General features: G+C 35.2%; 1 protein-coding gene and 2 long non-coding RNA genes across 3 annotated transcripts in view; 2 read left to right on the top strand and 1 right to left on the bottom strand.

Moving 5' to 3' along the window:
• The window catches only part of LOC134673133 (uncharacterized), a 30,848-nt gene extending 19,213 nt beyond the window's left edge, over positions 1–11,635 (top strand). Inside the window, exons 8-12 of the mRNA XM_063531073.1 lie at positions 7,018–7,165; positions 8,347–8,457; positions 9,270–9,368; positions 9,993–10,114; positions 10,670–11,635. Of these exons, the coding sequence (XP_063387143.1) occupies positions 7,018–7,165; positions 8,347–8,457; positions 9,270–9,368; positions 9,993–10,114; positions 10,670–10,723 (534 nt within the window). The 3' untranslated portion in view covers positions 10,724–11,635. The remainder of the gene's footprint in view (positions 1–7,017; positions 7,166–8,346; positions 8,458–9,269; positions 9,369–9,992; positions 10,115–10,669) is intronic.
• A 3,162-nt stretch (positions 11,636–14,797) lies between these two features.
• LOC134673191 (uncharacterized) lies at positions 14,798–16,267 on the bottom strand. The gene is made up of 3 exons (XR_010099428.1): positions 16,165–16,267; positions 15,683–15,991; positions 14,798–14,912 (listed from the first exon to the last, which is right to left on the bottom strand). It is a non-coding gene; the product is annotated as an uncharacterized LOC134673191 (long non-coding RNA).
• Positions 16,268–17,595: 1,328 nt separating this feature from the next.
• Positions 17,596–22,371, top strand: LOC134673190 (uncharacterized). Its single transcript, XR_010099427.1, has 2 exons — positions 17,596–17,748; positions 17,953–22,371. It is a non-coding gene; the product is annotated as an uncharacterized LOC134673190 (long non-coding RNA).
• The last annotated feature ends 3,563 nt before the right edge of the window (positions 22,372–25,934 follow it).

Below are 25,934 nucleotides of genomic sequence, written 5' to 3'. Positions count from 1 at the left end.
ATAAATAAATAAATACAAAAAGAAATGAGTCTTTGTTCGTGGTTTGTACCCTGTCATGCTGTTCAACTTGTTAGACTTATACTCAGTAGCTAAAAGCCACTAGACCATTTGACCATAGTAGACCCGGGCGAAAAATGCCTTCTTATTTAAGTAACCCATTACTGTCAAAAATATCAAGTTTGAATTGATTTGAAATATAATTTTTCATTGTCGAGTTATTGACATCCAAACGTTGCGAGCATGTTGTACTTTAAACCATTTGGCAACGTCGCACGGGGAATTCTTCTGAAAATGTATGTCCTTTTATATTTTGATATTTATGGAAATATGAGGATTCTTCTACTTATGTTGCAAATTGATTAAATTATCGAGAGAAAAACGCTAATGCAAAGAAAACAAGAAATATCCGTTTCATTTCTCATGCTATTGATTCGGTTAAATTGTGTTCTAATGTATGGGGAAGACAAACTAATTATAGCCAGCCTTTTATGAATGTAGTATGATACCATAGGGTATGGTGCTTTACGCACACTAGCGTCCCTTCCCCTCCCCCTGACGCAACCCCCCCTTTTTGCATGAAATATGTCCCGGTTCACAGTTTTTTACATTTTTTGAGGAAAGAATATATTTTAGGAAAAAAGTGTCAATGAAAGAAATAATCCTTAATAAATTCTTAATAAAAAAGGTCATATTGATTTTTTTACATGATGCACATTCATGTATTAGCTTGTTAAAATTCGAAATAACATAGTTTTTACTTAGGATTCGAAACTCATTTATTATACACGGTGTAACACGAGGAAACCGAATAATTTTGACAGCGTATTCCTGATCATATTTAGAGACAAAAATGTCCTATAAACTTTTTTGAAATGCGGCTAGTTTCAAAGTTAATACCAATTTAAAAAAATATAACAAGTTTTTATTGTTACATAGTTCAAAACGCCTTTTTGATGGCGATGTTGTTACTATGGGATTTAGTCTAAATATCCTTATTGATATGTCAAAAAGTGACAATTAAGTAACACGTTGCAAAAAATATGTTTTACGAAAAAAAAGTAAAAATCCATGTTAACTGACAAGTTTACCAATAACATTTACTTTTTATGTACATACATATATATTCAAAAAATTAAAAAATGGCGGCCAAGTGCGAGTCGGACTCGCGTTCCAAGGATTCCGTATATTACACAATTTTTAACAATGTATTTTTTATTTTATTTATTTATTTAGATATTTAATTCAGGGAACAAGGCCCATATTACAAATACCTTACAGACTAACATACATATGTATTTTATAAACTTAAAACTAAACATTATTTATGCGAAACGTGAGTGAAATCTTTAAAAAATCCGTAGGAGTCGGATCAAAAACTGTAATTAAGTCCGACTCACGCTTGACTGTACATTTCTAATTTTCCTGTCATCTATAGGTATAGACCTATTTTATGTATTTTTTCAAAATTTTAAACCTAGTAGTTTCGGAGATAAAGGGGGAGGGGGGAATAGTAATTTTTTGCCTATTTTCTTGAATAACTTCTAAACTGTTTATTCGAAAATTATAAAAAATATATATTTGAGATCCTTACAATAAGCTCTTTCATTTGATATGTAACATGATATACAGGGTGTAATTGTTTACGTGATACAAAATATGTTTTTCTAACTCCATAAACAACTAGCAATTGAATGCTCCTACTCTCGTTGAAATCAGACAATTTTATTTTTAATTTTTTAATTTTTTTTCGTGATATTTTTTGTACTTTTAAAGGATATTATGATATTAAAACAGCTTTATAAGATATTTAAAATGTAAAGTGAACTAAATTACTTTTCAAAGTAGCATAAATCACAGAAAATGTTTAATGACTTGTGATTTACGCTACTTTGAAAAGTAATTTAGTTCACTTTACATTTTAAAGCTGTTTTAATATCATAATATCCTTTAAAAGTACAAAAAATATCACGAAAAAAAATAAAAAAATTAAAAATAAAATTGTCTGATTTCAACGAGAGTAGGAGCATTCAATTGCTAGTTGTTTATGGAGTTAGAAAAACATATTTTGTATCACGTAAAAAATTACACCCTGTAGTTTGAAATTTTTTATTTTTTTATTTTTTCATTTACCCCCCAAAAGTGGCCCCCATGTTTAGAATTCATTTGTTTACAAACTTACATATGTGTACCAGATTTCAACTTGATTGGTCCAGTAGTTCCGGAGAAAATCGGCTGTGACAGACGGACAGACAGACAGACGCACGAGTGATCCTATAAGGGTTCCGTTTTTTCCTTTTGAGGTACGGAACCCTAAAAACAATAAAAAAAATTGTTTTCGGCGAAATTGACCTAAACTCATACAAACATTTTTTCCTTCTTTTAATTTGACCTCAGAAATAAAATCTTTCGCATTTCTTGAGGACACCTTGTATAATAAGTGTTATAAAATGAATATAACCTTTTTTACTAAGAATTTAATAAGGAACTATTTTTTTCATTGACACTTTTATCCTAAAATGTATACATGAGGTCAAAAAAAAGGAAAAGATGTAATATGTGTTTAGGTCAATTTCGCCAAAAAAAAAATTTGTTTTTTTTTTTTTTAATTTTATGAATGAATTTGTATATAAAAATTAAATGCTATTGGTAAACTTGTCACTTAAAATGGTTTTTTTTTTCGTAAAACTTAGTTTTTGCAAAGTGTTACTTGTCACTTTTTGACATATCAATAAGGATATTTAGACTAAATCCCATAGTAGCAACATCTTAATAAATTCTTAATAAAAAAGGTCATATTGATTTTTTTACATGATGCACATTCATGTATTAGCTTGTTAAAATTCGAAATAACATAGTTTTTACTTAGGATTCGAAACTCATTTATTATACACGGTGTAACACGAGGAAACCGAATAATTTTGACAGCGTATTCCTGATCATATTTAGAGACAAAAATGTCCTATAAACTTTTTTGAAATGCGGCTAGTTTCAAAGTTAATACCAATTTAAAAAAATATAACAAGTTTTTATTGTTACATAGTTCAAAACGCCTTTTTGATGGCGATGTTGTTACTATGGGATTTAGTCTAAATATCCTTATTGATATGTCAAAAAGTGACAATTAAGTAACACGTTGCAAAAAATATGTTTTACGAAAAAAAAGTAAAAATCCATGTTAACTGACAAGTTTACCAATAACATTTACTTTTTATGTACATACATATATATTCAAAAAATTAAAAAATGGCGGCCAAGTGCGAGTCGGACTCGCGTTCCAAGGATTCCGTATATTACACAATTTTTAACAATGTATTTTTTATTTTATTTATTTATTTAGATATTTAATTCAGGGAACAAGGCCCATATTACAAATACCTTACAGACTAACATACATATGTATTTTATAAACTTAAAACTAAACATTATTTATGCGAAACGTGAGTGAAATCTTTAAAAAATCCGTAGGAGTCGGATCAAAAACTGTAATTAAGTCCGACTCACGCTTGACTGTACATTTCTAATTTTCCTGTCATCTATAGGTATAGACCTATTTTATGTATTTTTTCAAAATTTTAAACCTAGTAGTTTCGGAGATAAAGGGGGAGGGGGGAATAGTAATTTTTTGCCTATTTTCTTGAATAACTTCTAAACTGTTTATTCGAAAATTATAAAAAATATATATTTGAGATCCTTACAATAAGCTCTTTCATTTGATATGTAACATGATATAGTTTGAAATTTTTTATTTTTTTATTTTTTCATTTACCCCCCAAAAGTGGCCCCCATGTTTAGAATTCATTTGTTTACAAACTTACATATGTGTACCAGATTTCAACTTGATTGGTCCAGTAGTTCCGGAGAAAATCGGCTGTGACAGACGGACAGACAGACAGACGCACGAGTGATCCTATAAGGGTTCCGTTTTTTCCTTTTGAGGTACGGAACCCTAAAAACAATAAAAAAAAATTGTTTTCGGCGAAATTGACCTAAACTCATACAAACATTTTTTCCTTCTTTTAATTTGACCTCAGAAATAAAATCTTTCGCATTTCTTGAGGACACCTTGTATAATAAGTGTTATAAAATGAATATAACCTTTTTTACTAAGAATTTAATAAGGAACTATTTTTTTCATTGACACTTTTATCCTAAAATGTATACATGAGGTCAAAAAAAAGGAAAAGATGTAATATGTGTTTAGGTCAATTTCGCCAAAAAAAAAATTTGTTTTTTTTTTTTTTTAATTTTATGAATGAATTTGTATATAAAAATTAAATGCTATTGGTAAACTTGTCACTTAAAATGGTTTTTTTTTTCGTAAAACTTAGTTTTTGCAAAGTGTTACTTGTCACTTTTTGACATATCAATAAGGATATTTAGACTAAATCCCATAGTAGCAACATCGCCATCAAAAAGGCGTTTTGAACTATGTAACAATAGAAACTTGTTTTTTTTTATTGGTATTAACTCTGAAACTAGGCGAATTTCAAAAAAGTTTATAGGACATTTTTGTCTCTAAATGTGATCAGGAATACGCTGTTAAAATTATTCGGTTTCCTCATGTTACACCGTGTATAATAAATGAGTTTCGAACCCTAAGTAAAAACTATGTTATTTCGAATTTTGACAAGCTAATACATGAATTAGGTGCATCATATAAAAAAAATGAATATGACCTTTTTTATTAAGAATTTATTGAGGATTATTTCTTTCATTGACACTTTTTTCCTAAAATGTATACTTTCCTCAAAAAATGTAAAAAACTGTGAACCGGGACATATTTCATGCAAAAAGGGGGTTGCGTCAGGGGGAGGGGAAGGGACGCTAGTGTGCGTAAAGCACCATACCCTTAGTTTTTCAAAAAGCACAATTTGACCGAATATATGAAAGAGGGTCATTGTTGTTGTAAAAGGTGTGCAGGAAATGATACGTTTCTGCACTAGAGCAGTTTAGGTTCCAATTCCAAGTACGATTTTATTATTCTTTTTACAATAAGCAATTGAAATTTGGGTATAAATGGATTTGTTATACAATTTCCATTCTGATATTTGACTCCCCATTCCATAAATTACTTTTGGCCAAATTGTTAATTGAAAATACCTACTCTCAAAAATACCTACTCTCAAAAATACCTACTCTCAAAAATACCTACTATAAAAATGTATTTAAAAAAACACATGCATTTTACTTTCCTCGTATGCGAAATGAAAAGTAGAGTGTTTTAACTCGGGTGAAAGGCAGCATTTTTGAAAAAAAACCAGGCAAGTGCGAGTCGGACTCGCGCACGAAGGGTTCCGTACCATAATGCAAAAAAAAAACAAAAAAAAAAGCAAAAAAAAAACGGTCACCCATCCAAGTACTGACCACTCCCGACGTTGCTTAACTTTGGTCAAAAATCACGTTTGTTGTATGGGAGCCCCATTTAAATCTTTATTTTATTCTGTTTTTAGTATTTGTTGTTATAGCGGCAACAGAAATACATCATCTGTGAAAATTTCAACTGTCTAGCTATCACGGTTCGTGAGATACAGCGTGGTGACAGACAGACGGACAGACGGACGGACAGCGAAGTCTTAGTAATAGGCTCCCGTTTTACCCTTTGGGTACGGAACCCTAAAAATATCATCTACTAATGTTATTGTTATGCACAAGCAGAAGATATTATAGAATCTTGTTTATTTACAAGAAGATGACATTTTTCTCCACATACCTATATATTTTTGAGAAAAATATAGCTAGGTATTTTAGTTTAAAAATCATTGTTACAATAAATATAGGCTATTCCAGAGAACATTTATATTTCTACCGAAACGAAAACAGAATTCACAAGGGTTTTCGGTGGACGACCGTAACGCGAATGATTGTTTGGACTGACCTTTCTATAAATATATAAATGTATTTTATAGTGTAATAATCATAATAATTATTAAGTTATATTAAATCTGGGAATGAAATTATATCAGAAAGGAGATTCTTAAATGAGTAGGTATACTCGTAACCTGCTTTGTGCATTAAATATACCTCCCTCTATTGAGTGAAAATAAAACAAAATACACAGGTAATCTGTGTTGCGGTTTTAAAGTGCCATCTGTTACACCTTTGACAAATTAAAAATGATTACTTGTCAAATGAAGTCGCCATGTTAGAATTACACCGATACTATAAGCATCACTCACACAAACAAGCAATGAGGCAAAATTTTACCAATATTCAAAGGCTTTTTTCTTAATAATTTTAATCAAAATCTAGTATTTTTTTACGTTAAGCGAAGACAGAAATATATATACTACCCAAACATTACATATACAAGTGAAAAAACCCTATATAATAGGAGCTAGGGTGCCAAGAAAGTTGTATGAAAATCGAGCAAGGAGAACCACCTTAAAGGGTTCTACGTTTCACTTTTATCGAACTGACATTTGAACATTATCATAGTGACATTAAGTCTAATTTCAACTGTCTTGAAAATGTAACTGAGAACTTTGTAATATTGAGCCAGCGAGATGTAAGCATCCGATATTGCCGTTATATATTGTATACACCGTGTTTTTTATTCTTTTCCGTTAATTTCAAGGGTGCATTCCCGAGCTTAAATCAAGTAACTTTCCTAAAGACACCGATGTTCTAATTAACTCCATTTCGGAGATAATCAATATTTTTTTTTCCTATAAGGCCTCTACAAGCGTGTACACTTGCCTTAGGGCCGATATACATATTGATTAGTGTTTAGAATGAGTTCATACATTTGCTACTAAACTTAAGTACAATCTCGGTCGATCGATGTTCGAAATGACATTGATATGTCAGAGATTTCAATTGTTTGGTTGAGTTAAATGTAATTATCGTGTTACAACAACGCGTTTTAAACTTAATTTCTTTAAAAAAAAAGCAAAAAAAATGTTTTCTTTGAAAATTAACTATGCCATTTAGTTCTCTTATACGTACTTAACCATACCCCGAAGTTAACGGAATTCAATAAAAACACGGTGTATATAAAATGTCGTGTATTCCTTATAGGACAACTACGACAAGCTGAGCCGCGACAGCAAGCCGAAGAAGCTCGTCCGGAAGCTTGTGCCGCCGCCCGCGCCGCGCCGCGCCACGCGCCGGCGGCGCCTGCCCGTGCCCAAGCGGCCCGCGCCCGCGCCCAACCAATCTCTTTCAGGTAATAATAATACAATCATATAGACCGCTACCCAGGAACAACCCAATCGCCTCCCGGCCGAAAACTCGTATTGTGGTTAACGGCTATGTATGATGAACCTTCGTGGACGTCAGCTGCCGCTCCGTTGGTGGGTTGAGGAATGGCAGCTACCGAAACTGACGGTCTTTCCATCGCAATACAACCGGCTGACTATTTTTTAAATTCATAATAGCATTTAAATTGCAATTTGACAAAGTATCAGCCGGCAGGCGATGACTGATGATATATGTACAGGGCATCCCAAAACTATGGCACATCAAGGAAAAGTACCTTAAATATTGTAGATGGAACATTTTACTGAAAGAAGACATTATTTTAATTTAAAAAACAATTTAAACTTAATTCATATATTTTTAATTCAAAATTCATCAATTTAATTTATGAAATGCTCAAAATGAGTCCCATTCTGTTGAATACAAAGTCGCACTCTTTTAACCTTTTAACCGCCACCAATTTTAAAATGTAAAATGTTCCATCTACAATATTTAAGGTACTTTCCCTTGATGTCCCATAGTCTTGGGACGCCCTGTATACCACGAAATACCTATCCTAACCAATAGCGTCTTATGGCGTGGCTGTTACTGGATTTAATAATATAAATAATAATATAATAATTGGGGTCGGCGCAGCATGTCTTTTTCTTCCATGCACTGCACATCTGCAAACTTCCATTCTTTTTTGCATTCTGTGTAAGTTGCACTTTGCTATCGGTAATTCACATGTGAGGCAAAGTAATCAAATGCAAATTGACTTTTAAATAATCATTTGGATGATAAATATTTAATAACATTCATTTGGGTTTGATTTTGTTTGATATTTTACATTTAATATTTGCTTCGGGTTGGTGTGGTGATAAATTTTGTGTTTCACTCGGGGGCAAATTTTGATTAACCCTTGTGCTTTGAAACCCTCGCAACGCTCAAGATTCCATTTTTCGAATCTTTTGCTTGCTCGAGTATCAATAATAGCACGAGCGGTTAAACAACAACTTCGCCCCCTTGTAAAACAAATAACTATTTTTACATGATGTGTTCCAAAAAAGTCATGGTTTCGAACCGAGATACGAAGTCGATACCTCAGTTTGCCCTATCGTTAGACTACCATCGCGTTTATTTATATTATATACTTCCTCATGTTTTTAGAAATCAACGTGTGCTCGAATTCGTCTGCATACGACAGCTCGGAGGACACCGGCATGGGCGCGCTCAGCGAAAACGAATTCATCGTCTCGGCCACCAACTCGCACGAACTTGGTAAGGTCTCACACTCATGGTATTACAGATGTACTGCATAATTGTTTACCATCGTATTTTCTCGGAAACCTTCGTATTTGTCATTTTACTGTGCAGAAAGGAAACTTCCTACAAAACCGAAGTTTGACAGCGGTTCAGGGTCGAATCATGCTATCCCTTTCTAATATATGGCACTATCCCTTTCGGCTATTTAGGGTTGTCAAAATTCAAGTGAGTATCTTATCTGTGGTCGTGCACGCAAAAGGAAGTCAAGTGGTGCCAACCCTAATAATTGCTCGCAGCAATGCTGTGCCGAGCGGAGCCGAGTTTGACCGAAGTCAGGATTTTCGCACCCCCGCTTCAGTCAACCTCTGCACTTTTTGTACCGAGACTACAATGACACGTTCCTATGTTTCTGTGAAAATACGATGGAAAATAATTATGCACTACAACTATATTAAGAATAACAGAAGGCAGAGGTGTGTATACTGTTTTTCTGTTCGACGAAGCCAAAAAGCGGAAACTTCGTTTAAATAAATAAATAAAATCACTTTATTTCAGACACATGTCCATATAAAAATTATGTTAAGTTTAGCAAGGCGGGCCGAAAGTTGACGCTTTCTGCCGCAGAACAGAAAAAGTATTCCTTTCGTTAGCTGATATCAATATAAACTACCTAAATGCTAGTGATTATTATTTACTCTAATCATTTTGAATAACTTAGCATCTTGTGCTGCTTGAGTAACAGAATAGAGAATTTTCCTTATGAGATATCTTTTTATCTGAAAAATCTTCCGCTCAAGTGAGATTAAAAGTAGTTGTTCGTTTTTCAGAAGTGGGTGAAGTGGGCCAAGTGCCACCCGACGATATTCTGGACCCGGCCGTACTCAGCCAGATTCCTGACGAGGCGTTCACGGAATTCTTCAACCAAGGTTTGTACGACGCCCAGTCAGTGTTGCGTTCTTTAGTTCGTTTTTTTTAGCATTATTAAAAAGGAAAACAATTTTGGCGAGTTTTTTATTGAAAGACACTTTTGAAAAATAAGTCACGACAAATATGTAACAATGAATCATGTACGATTATATTCATTCCTTTGCTTTCATAAGTAATAGTTTCTGATTTTAAAAAAGCGTTTTTCAATTAAAAGACATGTCTAGATCGCGTAGTCTTTTTCTAATGCTAAAAAAAAACGAACTATATATGTATATCAAGGGCCTGAAACTGTATGTTGCGACATCAAGCTCATTTTGGTATCTCTTTATGCGGGGAAATTACTTCAAAGTAGCTCAACAAATGTTATCATAGGAATACAATGTTACAGCTACTTTAAAGGTTTCCCTGCAGAAAGAGGAAACTCACATATTAGTGAAAGAATAAGGATCAAAGTCAAATGGCGTTCTAAAAGTTGTAATTTTCTGTCGAAAGATGGCAGTAAATTTACTGTGGCTACATAAATTACCACGACAATAACTATACCTACACTCTATTCTCTTTGGTCAGAATCAAATTTATCACTTTTCATAAAAAGATATATTTTTTATTTTATTTTGACATAGGTGGTTCGTCATTCGCGGAGAGTTCCGAGCTGGCCGCGGCGCTGGAGGCCGTGCTCGATGAGCGCGCGCTGGACAGCATCGGGGACGTGTTCCAGCACTCGCCGCACCAGCCCAAGCCTAAGGTAAGCTGAGAACTGTTACTTTAGTCGTGATAACTTGAAATAACTTGATGTAAGTTTAAACACATGGTCTCATAGTTTGTAACTTGAAGATTGAAAGCCATTTTTATGTAATTATATCCCTATTTAAAACAGAATTCGTTTATAAAGGTCGAGTTATCCTCTAGCGGCCCACCATGTAAGAAAAAACCTACTGAATTTGAACTAAACAAATGCGAATATATTCTTTGTTGCATATTAATTGGACTGAATTTAATTTATCTGAGACTCCGCCGTTCGTCTGTCCGTCTGTCTGTCTGTCACCAGGCTGTATCTCATGATCCATGAACCGTGATAGCTAGACAGTTGAAATTTTCACAGATGATGTATTTCTGTTGCCGTTATAACAACAAATACTAAAAACAGAATAAAATAAATATCCAAGTGGGGCTCGCATACAACAGACGTGATTTTTTTTGGCCACTTATTGCGTAAAGCTACGGAACCCTTCGTGCGCGAGTCCGACTCGCACTTGTCCAGATTTTTCTTCTATTATCACCGTATTTTAACGATTTCCAGATGCAAGTGCCAGCATCAGTGGCAATGGAGATGTCCTCGAGCGCGCCCTCATAACACTTTAATATAACTATGTTAAGCTAAAATATACTATGTACTACAATAGGAACAAATTCATAGTCTCAAAGAGTTGAAATTAATTTCTTCATGCTTTAAGTTTTGTATGTTTGTGTATGGAATGGATTGTGGAGTGCCGTGTACGTGATATTAGTTTGGGTTTAGGGTCCGTAGCTCATGGTAAATAGCTTGGTGGTCTATAAATGTGGAGACACTTGAAACCTGTATTTGATTGGCTGCGCAACGTATGCTAAAATAGTGACCTCATTTTCTCACTTAGAAATAAGAAATGATCCCCGCCGTTTAAAATTAAACTTTTTAACATCAAATATCTGAGAGACCGAGCTTTGCTCGGAAAATTTTTACTTATTTTTTGCTCAGAAATGTGCGTTTACCCAGAGATAAGATCTAACTAGATCGATTTTTCGCCCCCGAAAACTCCCATATAGCAAATTTCATTGATATCGTTAGAGCCGTTTCCGAGATCCCCAAAATATTTATAATATTATATGAATAATCAAGAATTGCTCTTTAAAAAGGTATTAGATAGATAGATGTGGTCTTCTATTGGAAATAAAGTAAAAATGCGAATTTCTAAATGACTAAATACTTATTCCAAGATGGCGGTGGTGCCTCAAGGACCCCAAACGTCAGATGGTCTCGACATAAAAATGTACCAAATTTCATGTCTGTTCTAGAGATGTCGACTCTTGTTCTATTTACATTACGTTGATAATGAGGACATAGTGTATAGATGTATTGCATAATTATTTTCCATTGTATTTTCATGGAAACTTACGAACGCGTCTTGCTATTTCAGTCAGTCTCGGTACAAAAAGTACTGACATTGACTGAACTGGCATGACAAATACGAACGTTTCCGAGAAAATAAGATGGAAAACAATTATGCACTAACATCTGTAAGTGTCATTCTGTGGAACTTGCTAACTATGTAAACAAAAGTCACTATGTAAATTCATCATTTTTGTCGATTTCAATATGGCGGTTTGTTTACATAGCTAGCAAGTTCCATAGAATGACACTATATACATTGTCACAGCGGTGCGTTGCGTGGCTATTCGAAAATGATTTTTAGACAGCGACAGAAGCATCCTTGCTAAATATGTAAAGTTTTCGCTTCGAATGGTAAGAATCTTTGTAAAATGTTGCTCATTCAAATGTTACTACGGTTTTTTAGGGTCTGTTTTGGAGACTTTGATTCCTTCGTTTATTTATACTTTTGAAACGGGGAGACCTATTTAAGCCTTATTGTTTGATTTTGGCATCATAGCTTTACAAAATCAACATGCTGGTGAAAGCACGGTCACTAAGTGCGAAGATTTATTGGTCGTATTTTAGGGAAAAGGCACCAAACCACAAAAATCTATCAATATAATATGAACATTCTCATAGAATCCTTTTCGCTAAATTAAGTCTTACTGATTCTATTACCTAGTATTCGTGCTTCGAATTGGATAGCTAATATTAATAGACGGCGTACGGTTCCTTATGCTTTATCTCTGGATGTCAAAAGATGACGCTGAACAAGTCTCAAAAACAGACCCTATTTTACCCATTGTAATGTCCTTATAATGCCCAGTGTACAATATAATGTACATATAACATTTTATGGTTTAAACTCTTAATACAGCGACATTGTTTTTTATTAAAAAGAGAATCAACGACTAACATGACATTCTGTGACAAATATTGTACATTGGGTACGGCTACCGTGAGTTGACATTTGGCGTTTACGCTAACGGCTGTGTGAACTCGATCGCAGTCCATCTCGTTTGCACTGATTGACACGACAGTATCTCGCCGCGAAATAGACTTTTTCGAAGTGTAATAAAGAGGGACGGGTAGTCTATCTCGCGGCGAGATACTGTCGCGCCAATCATGTGCTAGCCCGGCTGGTGTATTGGTGCGGTAGAGTTCAAGTCGCTACTTTAAATGTCAAATGCCTACTCATGATAGCCGTATAGGACAAAATACAACCGCAGTGTCTTCAGTCTTCACAATATAAATGAGATAGCATGCATGTACAAATGAAACACCAATACATTTATATAGCTAGGGCGTAACCCTTCCAATGTATCGTAACTAGCTTAGGAGAATTGTTACTACGTAGAATATGTGTTGTTACTGGTTAAGTCGTGGTTAGACCAGGTTGGTAGCAAGATTTTCAATACTAGCATAAACTGGGGAAAATATTAAGAACGTAAAGTAGTTAATAACAAGTAGTTAATCGCAAATTTGGTAGTTAAAGTAGGAGGCACCATGTTTTTTGGTACCTAATTGAATTATGAAACAATAGCGCTTGAATGGTTACTGCATAATTATCGGGTTGCACTGCGCCATCTACTTGAGCTATCAATTTGAGGCTACAATAGTTCCACTGCTTTACGCGTCTTGGTGTTTTCCTTTAGGTACTATTAGGTAAACGCAAGTAGTATCGAAATTGAAAATTACAAGTGTTTTGGAGGTTTATCTCGACTTTAGGCAATTCTTACGTTAAGATATCTTCGGAATTAGCAATATTTAAATCAGTGACCATATAAAATATTTGTACTATTCGACTATACAAATAGTTTTTATCACTCGAAATGGAATTAATTGAAGTGAGTAAAAGAAAACGTTATGTAATAGAAACTTGATCTTATTTCACATTCTTCAGTGTTTAGTTAGCGTGCCTGATCAAAAGCAATTCATATATTAAAAGCAAGTAATTGTGGAAACGGAAACTATGCAACCTATTTATTAAAAGAAAGTAATGCACGATTGAAACGGTCATTAGTTGCCAACGTAGTTATTAAAGAATGTATGTAATAAATCAATTATAAAATAAGTATCTGATGTTTAAATCGCCGAAAAGTAGAAGTATGATAAATAAATATGGTTTCAACAGTTTCCAAGGATATAATAGTATTTTGACGTCGTGAGATTTGCATTTATCCATTCCACCATTTTTAGGGTCCCGTACCCAAAGGGTAAAACGGGACCCTATTACTAACAGTGGCGTGCCCAGAGTTTTGGAGTAAGGCAAGCCGAAAGATATGTTTTTGTAATAACTGTCCAATCTTCACTCTTCGGTCTCAAATGCATTCTGCTAGCGTATCGAGGCGAGCTAATCATAGCACGCTAAGGGCATACGGTATACTGTTACTAGATAGAATTTATCCACGAAATTAATTTAACGACTTTACCTTGCCTTCGTTGAGTAATACGTGGACGCATTTCATACCGTCACAAGTAACAACTTCATCCATTTGTTAACGAATTAGACATAGACGCCACAACAAACGAACTAATCCACTTTCACTAATTCAACTTTTGTTTTGACTAAATAATAATACACTTGAAGTCAACGCGCATGAAATCGCGCTCGTGCAAACTTATGCAGCTAACTTCACACCAAAAGCCTGGCTTAAATCGCCGTATAAAAGTGCTATATATACCAACAAATAGTTACATTCATTATATGGCGGTTTGTAGGCTGGAGCGCTTAAGAGCGGGACGAAAAAGCAAGCCCGGTTGCATGCCGATGAGTCCGAGCAGGATAGCGAGCATAACCTGCGACTGATTTCTTTCGCGCGGATGAGGCGCCACGGCAAAAATTCGCAACACGCGCCGCGGTCGGAGCGCTGTGGCTTGAATTTAATAATGCGGGTTCTTTGGGCGCGCGGTTTTAAAATAATCTATATTGATCTTATAACTACGTAATTTCGGTAAGGCAACTAAGGCAAGCCCGGCTTTTGGGCTTGTATGGAAGTACCGCCACTGATTACTAAGACTTCGCTGTCCGTCCGTCCGTCCGTCCGTCTGTCACCAGGCTGTATCTCACGAACCGTGATAGCTAGTTGAAATTTTCACAGATGATGTATTTCTGTTACCGCTATAACAACAAATACTAAAAACAGAATAAAATAAAGATTTAAATGGGGCTCCCATACAACAAACGTGATTTTTGACCAAAGTTAAGCAACGTCGGGAGTGGTCAGTACTTGGATGGGTGACCGTTCTTTTTTGCTTTTTTTTGTTTTTTTTTGCATTATGGTACGGAACCCTTCGTGCGCGAGTCCGACTCGCACTTGCCCGGTTTTTTCATATCCAAAAATGTCACGCACTCGCCAATCTCGCCATCATCATTGATACAAGGTTAGCAAATATAAACCTTACTTGAAGGTTACTTTTACACAGTGGCGTGCCCAGAGTTTTGGAGTAAGGCAAGCCGAAAGATATGTTTTTGTAATAACTGTCCAATCTTCACTCTTCGGTCTCAAATGCATTCTGCTAGCGTATCGAGGCGAGCTAATCATAGCACGCTAAGGGCATACGGTATACTGTTACTAGATAGAATTTATCCACGAAATTAATTTAACGACTTTACCTTGCCTTCGTTGAGTAATACGTGGACGCATTTCATACCGTCACAAGTAACAACTTCATCCATTTGTTAACGAATTAGACATAAACGCCACAACAAACGAACTAATCCACTTTCACTAATTCAACTTTTGTTTTGACTAAATAATAATACACTCGAAGTCAACGCGCATGAAATCGCGCTCGTGCAAACTTATGCAGCTAACTTCACACCAAAAGCCTGGCTTAAATCGCCGTATAAAAGTGCTATATATACCAACAAATAGTTACATTCATTATATGGCGGTTTGTAGGCTGGAGCGCTTAAGAGCGGGACGAAAAAGCAAGCCCGGTTGCAAGCCGATGAGTGCGAGCAGGATAGCGAGCATAACCTGCGACTGATTTCTTTCGCGCGGATGAGGCGCCACGGCAAAAATTCGCAACACGCGCCGCGGTCGGAGCGCTGTGGCTTGAATTTAATAATGCGGGTTCTTTGGGCGCGCGGTTTTAAAATAATCTATATTGATCTTATAACTACGTAATTTCGGTAAGGCAACTAAGGCAAGCCCGGCTTTTGGGCTTGTATGGAAGTACCGCCACTGCTTTTACAGCGTACGATATTGCTCACTTATAACTCTAATAATATAAGCATTATTCGAGATAAATTCCCAACTCGCGACGCCTATAAAGTACCTATATTTACGTTCAAAGGGTTAGACAAAAAGTCGGGAAACGCTCATAGGTTCCGGTGCCCGCTTACCATCGGCCGAACGTCTTGTTTGCAACTACTGCGGTATAAATAAAATCAACACATTACCACAACTTTACTCAGTCTGTCGTGTGGAAATAACTAATAATCTTACAAATCATTAGCTTTTTCCAGAAGTAAATTACAAACATCACCTTCGGTTTATAGAAACTTTATTTGTCTAAGAAATTACAGGAATTTCACTTATAAGACTACTTCATCATCATCATCATCATCTCAGCCATAAAACGTCCACTGCTGAACATAGGCATAAGACTACTTATAAATAGTTATCTTAAAAATTATAAGTTACGCAATAAGCAAGCACTTTGTTTATACTATTGGTTATTATTACTATCAATCTAGTGCGTGAAGTGAAAGTACACTACGTCATACGAGGAAAACCCCATTTTTCTTCACTTACTATGCGTTGCGTGCGCAATTGCACTTTTTTTTGCTATTACGAATTGCTTTCCATTTTTTCTGATTTATAATACTGTTTCTACAATGTATCCGGATGATGGTTGGACGGCTGCTCGGCATTTGCCGTTTCGTCATCGGATTAAATGGGTAGTACAGGGGCTGGTTATAAGATGGCTTCTGTCGTTAGGTTTTTTATTAAAAGTTAGGTAGTGGTTTCTTTATTTAGAAAATGTATATAAAGTTGTCAAATACAGACCGTATTTGAATTTTAACGTATTACACAGTTCTGAAATAAATAAATCGACGAAGGGCAGTTATTCCTTTGCAATTAAAGTGTCATTCTATGGAACTTGCTAACTATGTAAACAAACCGCTATATTGAAATAGCCACTTAATGATGATTTAACTATGGCGGTTTGTTAATAGAATGACACTTTAATTAAAGTTGAATTATTCCAAAGTTTACAGATAAATAAAATACCTACCTACTTGTGATTTTCTGCTTTAAAGTAAATTGAATCCTATATCTAAGACAGAATAATACTTACATATTACCATGCTCTGAGGGATGATAGTTTTAACATTAGACAAATATACAATAGTATATTTACACACATTTTGAAAAGTACGTATGCGGCTTACGTTAGGATAGTCACTTCTGAGACTTTTCCGCTGACATCCTTCCTTCTTCCTTCTTCCTGGCGTTATCCCGGCATTTTGCCACGGCTCATGGGAGCCTGGGGTCCGCTTGACAACTAATCCCATGATTTGACGTAGGCACCAGTTTTTACGGAAGCGACTGCCTTCCAACCCAGAGGGGAAACTAGGCCTTATTGGGATTAGTCCGGTTTCCTCACGATGTTTTCCTTCACCGAAAAGCGACTGGCAAATATCAAATGATATTTCGTACATAAGTTCCGAAAAACTCATTGGTACGAGCCGGGGTTTGAACCCGCGACCTCCGGATTGAAAGTCGCGCGCTCTTACCGCTAGGCCACCAGCGCTTTTTTTTCCGCTGACATCCATTGTGCTTATTATGCAATAAAACGGAGTAGTACCTACAGTCACCTGCAATAATATGTGACACAACGAAGGCCGCAAAAATATCTGACACGATCTTATTTGTAGAGCCATAAGAGCGTGTCACATATTATTGCGACCTTCGAAGAGTAATATATTATTGCAGGTGTATGTACTACTCTACAGCCTCAGCTATCTTATTGTTGGATTCTAGACTACGGTACTACTTGCGTTTGCCTAAAACTCTTGCATGTACTTAGATGAAAAGTTATATAGTTGTGAATGGAAAAGCTTTCAAAAGTATTAGCAATTTTTAGGTCTTATGTCTTTAATGTAAGATTTAAATGTTGTTATCTCGTCGGAATGGTAAAAGGGTCCCAGTGGTAACCGAACAAGCATTTATTATTTATGTATCACGAAAATTGTATAAAGTTATAAGAGAGAGGAAACGTGTTTGCTAGGGCTTGTGGTTTATTTTATTAAAAAAAAACAACGGGTTGCACTACAGGAGTGCCGGCAGAAGTGAAAACTCAATGACATTGTAACAGTTTTTCAATCAGGTCACGTGTCCGTCTTACGAATTTTCAATCTGTCGAATCTGTCGGTCACGTGACCTGTCGCGAGTTTAACATTTTTTCCCCATCACAAAAAGTGAACAGCGCCGGTAAAGAAGTTTGTCACTTTAAAAAATAAACAATGACGTTCAGAAATTTGCTTTTTCATTGTATACGTTAGCACTTAATGATTAAGACCTATTTGATCATTTTACATTATAATCTTAGTTGTCCGAATCGAAAGTAGGAGGGCTGAGACTGGACACTTGGACACCGAAATATGTCATTATTATTAGACATCAAGATAGATACTTTAAACTTATCGTCTTGGGTCGTCCCATTCGTTTTTCGTCAAGTTCTTAAATTAGCCCTATTCTGCTTTCGTCACTCATTCTACATTCGTTACAATCGTCGGTGGCTTTCAATGTAGAATGAGTGACGAAAGTAGAATAGGACTAATTTAAAAACTTGACGAAAAACGAATGGGACGACCCAAGACGATACCACTTTAAATGCCAATTCTCTATGTAATCGCTCTGGCACTCTGATATATTCCTTTCCCATAGGTCCCTTTTGCAAACACTTTTTCTCACACAACTTGTTAACTGTATGCACTGTGTAATGGGCTATAACCGCGAAAATCGAAGTTCGCAAATTGCGGGGATTTTTCACTGTCACTCTAATTACGCCTTCATTGGAGTAAAAGAGAAAAATCCCCGCAATGTGCGAATTTCGATTTTCGCGGTAGCCAGTGTACAGCCACGAAATAGAACCAAATAAATATTTTTGTAATACGTTTTATGTTCCTGAGTAAATCTTATGTGATTATCGTATGTGTGCGCGATTCGCTTGTATTTGATTGGTAGTGTTAAGTAGTATTTATTTATCTGGCTAGCAGAAGGAAATACTTGGAAGTACATGATGTATAATATTTTTAACAAAGTCTAAATTTTACCATAGGGACCGCTGTTAACATGTTAAGGAATAACTTATCAACCTATACCTACCTATAGGCCGTCGAGTAATTTTGACTTTGATAGAAATATAATGTAGCCGCTAAGTTACTGACACAGTTATACTACCACGGTTTGACTTATTTATCAATAGTAATACAAAAAGACAAACTTATCATCTATGTCACACAATGTAGGGACATGTACGCCCATTGGGGCAACTTCGCCAATCCTAGACGTCTATACATTCGACTAGACAATTTGTTAGGCTCTGGCATAAAAATTCAGTCACCAAATAAATGTAAGAACTCGTGTTATTCCTGAATTACTAGTAGATATTATCACACATATTTCGTGCGTCTATTATAGTTCACTTGTCAATACTTTATCCTTTGGACCGCCAAAATTGACGAGCGCTACAGCCCAATATCAATATTTCGTTCATTCTCACAAGGTTGACAATGACGCGACGTTTACGATAGGCGTGGCGTTCAAAGGGATAATGAAGAATACCAAATTCACACGCAATGTCACTTCGTGATTTGTCAGTACGTTGCGTCGCTGCTTGACTTTCGTTTAACATATACTCAATCACACAAACGGGTCTACCGCGATATAATTTCATTGTTTTTACCTTAAATTCCGTCTTAGTCTTTCCGTGACCACAGCTGGTGCAACTCAGCTGAAACGTGGGAATTACAGGTAAAAACAATGAAATTATATCGCGGTAGACCCGTTTGTGTGATTAAATATGTACAAAAAACGCGAGAGTTTAAAGTGTTTAACATATAGAGGGTAGAGATAGAGATGTGACCAGGGCAACTCGATAACGAACCATCAGGAAGTGAATTTTCGCCATGGCATTAAGTTAAACCGTGGTTGTATAACGGCTACTACTATACTAAGATTGTTTATCCAAATCAATAGACAACTTGCAATAATCAGCCTTTTAGAATAAACAAATGCATATATGTATAAATATTTTTTACATGCTAGCAATAGTGCCGGTTTGCGTTGGTTTTGATGTCGCGTTCGCTAGTGTAGATTGAAATAAGCTTTTATCACGAAATATATAGATTTTCGTTGTTTATATATTAATGCGATCGGTCCGGCAACTAAAGACTGCTATATCATTATGATTTGTCATGTTATATTATAACTATGTTTTGATGTTTAAGGAATGCTTAAAATGTACTACGATCTTCATCAGTTGTTCAAAAGGATTTTCAAACTGAAAAATATAATGTAATTTTATCTATGTCCGTCTAATAAAGTAATTTAAGCTACTCCTTGTCTAGATAACGAAATAAACTGATGAATTAAAAAACAACCCATTTACCCTTTCACTGCCCGTCAGTCAAACAAGTCAACTTTGCCATTGGATGCTAACTTTGCCCGCTAACCTAAAATGATAACATTATACATAAACCGATGATTAACTCTTTACCAGGCTGACATATCAAAAATGGAAATCGAATGTCAGCTAGTCTTACTCAAAGAAAATAGAAGACATGTTTGAGGTGCCGTATGTGGGAAATATATATCCCTTCGCCTGGTAAAGGGTTATAAAACTTATAAATAAGCCGATGATGTATCATATCATCAAACAAGCTTTGCCTTATATTGCGATGTATGAAATTTGAGTTTAATACATCAAAAACTACTTTAGGTACAAACCGTTTTGCATTTCACTGGCAGTCATTAGCTGCCGGACTGTTTGCGTGCGAAGCCAGAAGGACGTATACGCATTATAACGACGAACATAATATGACCTTTAACCTTAGTACGATAGTGTAGTTACTGTATACTTGTATCGTCGAATTTGAACACTGATGCTAAGGCCGCTTTTCCCTGTCAGCAGTTATATGTGTACACTTGCGTTTTTAACTTCATGTTACTTTCATTTTAAAACTGTCAAAATTTTCTATGATAGCGTTTTAATTTATAGATACTTCCATAGTAGGGTGGTTCACGTTTGTATGGGAAAAATTCAAACTCCAGCTAGAAAAAGCGGCACCCTCTCATTTTATTACACGTGTTCTGTTGACTAAATATGCCAAGTTTTGTAATCTTATCTCAACTACAAGGGGATGCTCAAACACTTTGAAATTTTTCAAAGTTGTATGAAATACAAAAGAAACAAGTTATTATTTTTTTCAGTTTTATGTAAGTAGTAGTTTTCACATTATTTGAAAGTGTGATTTAAAAGTTATTTGATGAAAAACTATTTTTATTTCTATTTTTTATGATTTTTTAGGTGAAATTCTAAAAATCTTACTTTTCGAAAAATTATAAAAAATAGAAATAAAACTGTTTTTCTACTTAAAAACTTATACATCACATGTGCAAATAATGTGAAAACAGATACTTAAATAAAAATCTGAATAATAAATAGTACTTCTGTTTTTTGGTTTTCATACAACATACAAAATTTTCAAAGTGGTTGAGCACCCCCTTGTAGTTGAGATAAAATTACGAAACTTGGTGTATTTTATCAGCATAATAAGTGTAACAAAATAAGGGGATGGCCCGTCGGAAAATAAAAAAAAATTTTTTTTGAACCACCCTATTCCATAGTCTAATAAAACATGATCTTTCCCAGAGTGACACAAGCTACGTCACAATAACATGGCCGCTATATGTAGCGCTATCGCATATTATCATATAGCGCTGTCGCATGATGACGTAGGCTTGTATCAGTCACGTGACCACGAAAAGACGGTAAGAGAGTACCAGGCGGAATATATTATTATACCATGGATACTTCTACGTCTTCTGCAGTTGTTAAACTGTATTATTATTATCCTATATACTATGATTCTGTTGTCCAATCTACTATACGATTTGCTGTAAAATGACAATTGGAATATGCATATTGGGTAGTAGATTAGCCAATCGGCTGTTGTTTATCTAGGATAAAAAAACGAGTTTCAGTACTACCGGGCTAGCACATGATTGGCGCGACATTATCTCGTCTGCGAGATAGACTACCCGTCCCTCTCTAATTAATACAGTTAGAAAAAGACAGGTAGTCTATCTCGCGGGCGAAATACTGTCGCGCCGCTCCTGTGCTAGGCCTACTGTTCAGAGAAATGGCGGGCATGTTTCGTTCAGTGCATAAGCGGCCTTAGAGTTAGTTTATAATATACAACGTACGCTTAAGTCTCCATACGCGGTACCTGCAATTTCTTTTCTAACAATATACAACAATAGTAATAGGTTCGTGTAAACAAATGTATGTATTTTAACGTGCTAGATATTTATTGTTTGTATTTTTGCACGCTCAATAATATAAAATAAATTTCGAAATAATACATTTTCGACCATATTGCCGTCAATTCAAGGTTTAATTTGTCATGTCTTTGTATTATTGAGCGTGCGTTTTGTAGATCAATTAATTCGATTTGACTGCGTTTAGGAGATTAACATAATGTAAGTAGATATTTTGCACCTTAGCTTAAGGGAAAGTAGCCTGCAGGAACATTATCAAAAAACTCCATGAAAACGTAATGCCCTTAACATTGTGATTAGTATCTCAATAAAAAATCTCATTTTAATATTGCCTTTGTATCCAGTAGTGGTTTAGTTGAGTTTTACAGTTGTGATAATCGAATTCATTGCAGGTATGCAACAGTATTCATAGGTCCTATTAACCCTTTCAGCGCGCATAATGTCTGGCTATCCGCTATGTTGTGGTCGTAAAATTATCTTGTAATAAGTATGTACTCGTAGGGAACCTCTACAAAACACCTAGATGCGATAAGTATAGAGCCATATATGCGCGCTAAAACAGTTAATGTGTATCAAAATGGAATATCCTGAAATTCATAACTTTGCCCGGATTACTTTATACTACTCGACGTGTTTTTACCTTCTGAGTGGGCAACGTCATGTGACATTTTTAATTTCGTTGTATTCTCAAACTATGCAGTTGTTATTGAGATGGTAAAAATAAGAAATTTAGGAAATTCACCTGGGCAAAGTTGAAACATATCCTTTTTTTGGCACTTTTAAAATAATTAAATAAAATATGGTGCCGTGGATAATTTGTACAGGAGTACACGATATCAGGTACTTATTGACATATGCTGGCAGATTGTGTAGAGGTGTGGAATCAATAAAATAACTTATTGATTGACGTATTAATTAACATTGATTTAAGTTCTCACTTCTTTGTGGCTATGATTTAGTAGCTGCTCCTCGGGCAAATGAACTCACGGAAACGACTTACTATGTAGTATATTGCATATGTTACTATACGTACATATATACGTCTAGTTCTCCGTCTATTTATCCTTTTTAGATCGCATTCATATTAGCAACAAGTATCTAATGGTAAAATTTTGTAGACTATTTATTAATAGTTATTTTTAAGTTTATCACATGAATTCCTGATCAATTTGTGCAGATAATGCGAGTTTTAAGCACTTATAAAATAATATAATATAATATTATATACATCTCTACATCTCTGCGTTAAACTAGAAAGACCTACGAATATAAATGTTGGTTTAAACCTCAATACAGTCACTTCATATAACATTTTGCTCTCCGAAGCGCACCAAAATATACTCTGGCAAGCGAAATTGGTCAGCAGATAAAAGCGAGAAATTAATTTTTCAAATTTGATGCATATTATCCTACTGACACAGCTGGCTTGCCAGAATATATCTGATACAATCTCATTTGTCACAGGAGCGTATGTTTTGCACGTTTCGTCGTCCGAGATATTAGAGGTGACTGTACATTTGTACAATGCCTATTAGAGAAGGATATGTAACGTTGTTCAAAGATGTTAGCGTCGGCTATCGAAAGTGTTGTAGGCAAATAGAAAATTGTAATAATTATTAGTGTCGGTGTCTATTTGTTTAGTCTTTCGCGAGACAAGCTCGTAAAGGAAGTGCGAATTAAAATTAGAAAATTGCTACCTCGAAATGCCTGTAAAATGTTCACATTTTGCTGTCCAATACGTGTTTCGTGATACATACCACTAATGTTAAAACCGAAATAAACATGAAGGATTGACTCTTACACACAGCTTTAATTCTTTCGTATGTTTTTTAATTTTTACCTAGAGCATGAAACGTTATTAGAGATCTTATGTTTAATACTTAGGGGTCATCCATTAATTACATCACACGTTTAGGGGGGGGGGGGGAAGAAAGGGTCAAGAAAATGTGACATTTTGTGACAAGGGGGAGAGGGGGTTACAAACTTTGTGACGTCACTTTAACTTCATCAGTAACCAAAATTTTATTTTAATCATATTAATTACTTTACAGTTTAAAAACAAGTTTTTGGAACGATAATCGTTTTTATTAGTTTAATTTTTTTTCATAATCAGTTTTGGGTTATAAATTTACTAATATTATGACAAAAAAATAATAATACTTAAATCGATTTTCCGATTTCGCTGAAAAAATGTGACGTCACACCAGGGGGAGAGGGGTTTGCCAAATGTGACCAAGTGTGACAATGGGAGGGGTCAAAAGAACCTTGAAATTCGTGTGACGTAATTAATGGATGACCCCTTACTTTAAAATATGGGTTGTAGAAGTTTAATCTACTTGTGTCTACATACATATTCCATTATCATGCAACTTTGCCCAGCCCCCATACCTTCTAGATACTTAATCAGATAACATATATAGCCAAAAATCATACAACAATTATTGACTTTCTACTTCATATCTTTTTTTACGATTTATTTTTTGTGAGGTACAATGATGACACATGTTAGGTAAATCTAGATAATGGGCAATGTTGCCTATTAACATTAAACCGTTTGCTTTATGCTATATGAAAATGTTTCATTAATAAAAAATATTTAAAACCTTAATTTTTAATATAATTATAGTTAACCACCTATTGAGTGCCCTAGAGGGAATTCCCCTACAATCCTAGGTACGTCGACTAGATATGACTTAAGGCTTCTAGTAGGCAGTTACGGTTAGGTACCTACATATATTATACATTTATATTAGACGTGGATAATTCAAGGTATCCAAAATAAACCCTAATTGCTTATAAGTTGTTTAATGCTTACTCTTTATTATCAATACTTATAATAACCTCATTAGTCTCGTTCGAATCGTCTTGATAAGTAGTAAATGACAGTCGAGAAAATAAATCAAGAATGAAAAGATTAACAAAAAATTGTTTTCATTACCTACATGATTATCAGGCCTATTCGGATTTCGAGATAATCACAAGATTTAGAGACGATTTAGAAATCAACTAGATCTACAGTAGATATCGACTAGATGTGACTTGGATATCTAAGTCATAACTTGTCGAAATCGTTCAAGAGGACCTCCAGAATCACGGAAACGTCAAATTTAACATATCTATCTTACAAATATCTTTAAATTATCCATATCGTAACTTGTTGAAGTCTAGTAGAAATCTAATTCATTTTCCGAATCGAGCCGTATGAATCTGCCAGATAACTAACGTTTAAAAGTTTCGTAATGCTTCTTATCAAGCGTGATTTAACTTTCGGCTATTCGTGGGGGCAACTTTGCCGTGGCAAGATTGTGTAAGAAGATACCTCAACACTGTTAAATTAGTAATGTGTTCCATAGCTATGCCATGTACATACCCAACAACCTCCTACGTGTACACGCTCAACGAAGCTGGCCAACTTTATTGTCACGCGTGCATAAGACCAAGTTCGGCATGGCCAGCCCCATAAGAGCTCGCGCCAGACAACGTCCATGATATTTATTTAGGGTCGCCGTCATCGAAAACGAGGAGGAGGACTATATATACATACCCAACAGGCATGCAAAGTTATGAAATGGGATAATCCCATCTTTATACATGCATCATTACAGGCCAATTGAAACTTATGTTTTGACGTACTTCTCGCCTAACGACCATACGCGCTAATGTTAACTAAATGATATCTTTTTGATGTCAAAATATACGTTTGTATTGGCCTCCTAGTATTGTTCAGTTCTGACACTACGTAAATATGTTTATCTCTATATGAGTGTCAATTACTCACTCAAGTCTCAATGTTAACTGGTACAAAAATATCTCGATGACAAATACATTCCTCATTAGCATCCAAAGGGTTAAACGTTTCTAAATATGAGGCAGGTGTGAAAATATATTTCTGTTGTGTTGAAAATACCTTTGCAGCA

This window comes from Cydia fagiglandana, chromosome 18 (genome assembly GCF_963556715.1).
Source record: "Cydia fagiglandana chromosome 18, ilCydFagi1.1, whole genome shotgun sequence".
In the NCBI taxonomy this organism is placed as follows: domain Eukaryota; kingdom Metazoa; phylum Arthropoda; class Insecta; order Lepidoptera; family Tortricidae; genus Cydia; species Cydia fagiglandana.
This window is presented reverse-complemented; position numbering and strand designations above follow the sequence as displayed.